Raw genomic sequence first — 5,000 nt, 5'->3', positions numbered from 1 at the left:
CCAGTTTTGCTGAGCCACTAATAAGGGAGAAGAGGCGACGGGACAGACTGGGACGGGGGAGGCGGAGGGGGTGAGTAGGGGCGCTGCCTTGCCTGGAGAGTGCCGCCGCCCGCCCCTCCGCGATGAACACTTCTCATTAAGTGGAGTCGACGTTTTCAGCGCGATGCTCCGTATTTTCCGGGTCGTGTTTACGTCGCCGGCAGCCTCGGCGCTTAAAGTAAAATCTGCCTACAGGAGGAAGTCGTCGTCCGGCGCAGCCCGCCAAGCAGCATTCAGGTAAATCTTGGCTGACTTAATCGCGCCGCCCGGGAATACTTAATCCTCGTTGGCGAAGTGGCGCAGCAATCACTGGGAGGCTGCAACTTTGTATTGTTGTAGCCTCAGCACCCTTGTAACGCGACGCTATTTTACCTGCCCCGCCCGCCAGGACCTTATCTGCACGCCATTAAGACGCAAATTTGTTCCCGGAATTACTGCACAGATGTACGACGCAGATTTGTTATTGGATGTGCAAGTGTCCGTATTTACAAGACTGTTATTGCTATTATACCGCCGGTCTTGGAGACACACGGCTCCCACTCCTGCCCCGCGTCTGCCCCGCCTCGCTCGGGTTTCCGCATAAGCTTCTCAACATAACAAGCTTTCAGAAAGATCCGGAAAAAGAGTGATGATACTCGTGTGTGAATAAACACCCCTACACCCCAGCTCTCCCCCTCCTCCCCAGCTCTCCCCCGCCCCCCCACACACACACGCACGGTTGACTGCATGCGTTGTGGGCGAGAGTGCGGCGTGAGAGGTCCAGCGTGTTGACATTAATAGGTTTAGAAGCAGGCTCTGAGTGTCAAGCAGTAACAGTGTGTCTCAGGGGGCCGTGTCTTTGGCTTGAAGGCTGACTATTGATTTTAGTATTATGCTTCGGGCGGCGGTGGCGGCGGAGGCGGCGGTGAACAGCTTTTCCGGGCTGACGCTCCCTTGCCTCCCGCCGCAGGAAAGAAGTCCCGGGGCTTTCAGGTCGGCGGTCTTTGCTTTGCTGTAAAAGATTGCAAAGACGGTTACCTTTTTGAAAATTAACGTTTGGTATTTGCAGAACCGCCACCAGCTGCTGCATTGTTAACTTGTTTTCTGGTCCCCGTGTCCCCGTTCCCGTGTCCTCACCATGACCTCCTCGTGTCCCCATGTCCCAGTATCCTTACCCTGACCTCTGTGTCCCAGTGTCCCTTGTCTCAATGTCTCTATGTTCTAGTATTCTCTTCTCTGTTCTCCCTCCCTGTGTACCTGTGTCCCTGTGTCCTCATCATGACCTCTTCTATGTCCCCAGTACCCGTGGGCCGTGCTGCTGGGGTGGCGGGGTCCATGGCGCGCTTGCCCTGCCTCGCTAGCCACGCCGGGCCGCCTCACAGACCCTCACTCGTGTTATGGTACAAGGACCGAGCCAGATTCCCCTTCTACACGTGAGTATTTCCTTGATGAGTCTTCTGTGTACCGTGGTGACTCCTGTGTATACCGTGGTGATTCTGTGTGTACCGTGATGACTCTGTGTGTACCGTGATGACTCTGTGTGTACCGTGATGACTCTATGTGTACCGTGATGATTCTGTGTGTACCGTGGTGACTCCTGTGTGTACCGTGATGACTCTATGTGTACCGTGATGACTCTATGTGTACCGTGATGATTCTGTGTGTACCGTGGTGATTCCTGTGTGTACCATGATGACTCTATGTGTACTGTGATGATTATGTGTGTACCGTGGAGATTCCTGTGTGTACCGTGATGACTCTGTGTGTACTGTGGTGATTCTGTGTGTACCGTGATGACTCCTGTGTGTACCGTGATGACTCTGTGTGTACTGTGGTGATTATGTGTGTACCGTGATGACTCTGTGTGTACCGTGGCGATTCTGTGTGTACCGTGATGACTGTGTGTACCGTGGTGATTCTGTGTGTACCGTGATGAATGTGTGTACCGTGGTGATTCTGTGTGTACCGTGATGATTCTGTGTGTACCGTGATGATTCTGTGTGTACCGTGCTGAATCCTGTGTACCGTGTTGAGCTTGTGTGTGTACCGTGCTGACTCTGTGTGTATCTTTAATGACTGCTGTGTACCGTGCTGACTTAGTGTGTACCATGCTGAATCCTATGTACCGTGCTGAACTCGTCTGTGTACCCTGCTGACTCTGTGTGTACCGTGCTAAATCTTGTGTACCGTGCTGAATCTTGTGTACCGTGCTGACTCATGTGTACCGTGCTCACTCCTGTGTAGCGTGATAACTCTCTGTGTACCGTGCTAAGCTTCTGCGTACCGTAATGATGTTCCTCTCACAAACTACACCAGATTTTTATTTCTATGCTTATATGTTTTGGCTCGTTTTTAATTTCTTTACTATTTTCTCTTTCGCTTTTTTTTTCGCCGTTTTTGCAGTCCACTCATTTATGTAACATGTAAGCTGTAGTCCTCGTTGGTGTAGGATTATGAAATGTTTCACTGAGAGATTTGGAGTAGCGCCCCTGCCTGTCTTGCTCGTCACGCTGAGTGCTTGGAGGAGGAGGAGGAGGAGGAGGTGGTGGAGGAGGAGGAGGAGGTGGTGGTGGAGGAAGAGGAGGAGGAGGTGGTGGAGGAGGTTCAGGAGGAGATGCAAGGGGAGGAGAAGCAGAGTAGGGCCTGACAAACAAACACTTGGCGAGGGGACAACACTTGCAGCGGAGAAGACACAGCGAAACACACCTGAACACATTGATTCTCTTGACTGAACTATGTGTGTGTGTGTGTGTGTGTGTGTGTGTGTGTGTGTGTGTGTGTGTGTGTGTGCGTGTGTGCGTGACCTTAGCAGAGCAACACACGCAGAAACCACCCTAGTGATCTGCTGACGAAGGGATCTGCCGCCAATTAGATAAGGTAGGGGAAAAAAATATATATGACACATTACAAAATCGTGCAAATTAGTCTGATAATAACTGTAATAATTGTTAGCTGGAAAAAGTTCGTGAGCACCCTTCATTTTGGCGGGAAGTGTGCTGTAATTACTAACATTAGTCATCCGTTTTAATTATTTACGTCGGGTGCTGACGGGGTGCTAATTAGGCAACGGCGAGGCGGAGACACACGGGTGGCGCTGAGCGGAATGGGGTGCCGGGATCATGTGTCACGCCCCTGGAGATGGATGGCAGCAGGCGGCAGGTGGGCGGGATGGGCGGGCGGCCATGGGTCTGTCTTGAGAGAAAGACAGATACTCTTTGCACAGTTTATTAATCCTCAGTGTTACAGGAACGTGCAGCGCCGCGCCGGGTGTGTGCTGCCCCGGGGGTCGCAGCCAGCACCGCCCACCCCTTCCTGCTGTGGACAAATAAACACTTAGACGTTGTGATCTTTGGCATGCGGAGTGGGGACGACACACACACACACACACACACACACACACACACACACTCACTCAGTCACACACACACACACACACACACACACACACACACACACACACTATGATAATAATTTGGATAAAAATGTTTATATGTTAATTATGCACTAGCAATAAATGGTTACTTACACACACACACACACACACACACACACACACACGATGACCTTTGATTCGCCGATTCACTGAGTATCATTAAGAACTAATTTACGAGGCGAGCGAGCAACTCTCAGAAGTCTCGAACAGTATTAAGAGTCACTTCCATGTCGAACAATCCAATTATTTTCCTCGGCGTGGCTTATGAAGTCAACACGTCATCAAAAAGGCGTGGCGGGGGACACATGGTTGCCTCTACCTGTGTGCTTGTCGCCTCCTCTCCTCCAGGGCTATCAGGAGAGGTTTACCGCTTGTCACTTGTCTTTTTTCTTCTTTTTTTTCATATAGGAGGTGCACCTGCCACGGGCTACAAAAAAGATCTACTGAAGTGCCAGCTCCAGGGAAAGGTCAAAAAGAGCATCTAAAACTAGAGGCTAAAGTGTCTTGAAGCTTCCCTCTGGCCACGGGAGAAAGGAAGCACAGAAGCGGGCAAGGAGTTCCAGAGTTTAATAGAAAAAGGGATATTTGCAGCGTCAGGAAAAGATTAAAGTCCCATCAGTTTTTTTTCCACTAACGTCACTACAAACTCCTCCCAGACTTGACCTGCGGGACGAAGGGGAGCAGCAAGAGTTCGTCAACGCGGGAGTGCGAGGCCGCGCCCACTCAGGCCTCTCCGGCGCCTACCTCACCCTCGACCCACTCCACCTGCGTGACTCCGGCAGGTACAGGTGTCGCGTTGACTTTGAAGTGTCGCCCACGCTCTTCGCAGTGGTGGACCTCATGGTGTACGGTGAGTCTTCGTTCACTTCCCGTTTTCTATGATATTTCCTTGCAAAGATCGTACTTTTCTTACACGTATGCTTTTAGGTCTGTATTCTGAAACGCTTTGCTCTCTCCTCATCACTACTTTCCAAAGGCTCTAGTTGAAGACACTCGTGTTTTTAAGGCTATTTTTATGGTTCTTTTGACGGATTTGCAAGATTTCTGATTGATGGAAAGGAGAATCTGTCTTGAAAATAAGGCTAGTTTTTTCTTTTATGTAAGAGCGACAACTGGCCAAGGGAAACAAAAATGTAATAAAAACAATGTCCACTGAGGTGCCGGTCCCTTAAAAGTTAAAAAGAAATGGGACTCCTTAACTGGTATAGGAGTCTCTATGGCTTTGGAAAGTTATCGTGATGAGAGAGCATGCTAAGTGTTTCCGAATATGGGCTTTAGCTTCACTCATATACTTAAACGTGTCAAAATGTTTATGGATTAATTTTAACACGTTGTAATTAATGTGTATGAGTTTTTCAGGATGTTTTCACGATTCTAATTAGTTTTAACATGGATTTCGCGCTCTTGAAACAAAAGCACCCGTGACAAGTTATTGAGGCATCATGTCTGTAGCTTTTGAAATAGTCTTTGTGAGAAACCACCATGTTTGAGAGTATGAAATTGCCTTCTTATCACACTTATTTTCACATTTCTTGCATCGTCATCGCAC

General features: G+C 49.5%; 1 protein-coding gene across 3 annotated transcripts in view; it reads left to right on the top strand.

The window, feature by feature from the left end:
• The window catches only part of LOC123508433 (Down syndrome cell adhesion molecule-like protein Dscam2), a 95,028-nt gene that overhangs the window by 71,990 nt on the left and 18,038 nt on the right, over positions 1-5,000 (top strand). For all 3 annotated transcript variants that reach the window (XM_045262171.1, XM_045262169.1, XM_045262170.1), the window contains exons 3-4: positions 1,319-1,451; positions 4,108-4,301. In XM_045262171.1, the coding sequence (XP_045118106.1) occupies positions 1,319-1,451; positions 4,108-4,301 (327 nt within the window). The remainder of the gene's footprint in view (positions 1-1,318; positions 1,452-4,107; positions 4,302-5,000) is intronic.

Source organism: Portunus trituberculatus, chromosome 24 (genome assembly GCF_017591435.1).
Source record: "Portunus trituberculatus isolate SZX2019 chromosome 24, ASM1759143v1, whole genome shotgun sequence".
Taxonomy (NCBI): domain Eukaryota; kingdom Metazoa; phylum Arthropoda; class Malacostraca; order Decapoda; family Portunidae; genus Portunus; species Portunus trituberculatus.
The sequence above is the reverse complement of the archived record's forward strand: the minus strand, read 5'-3'. Positions and strand labels throughout refer to the sequence as shown.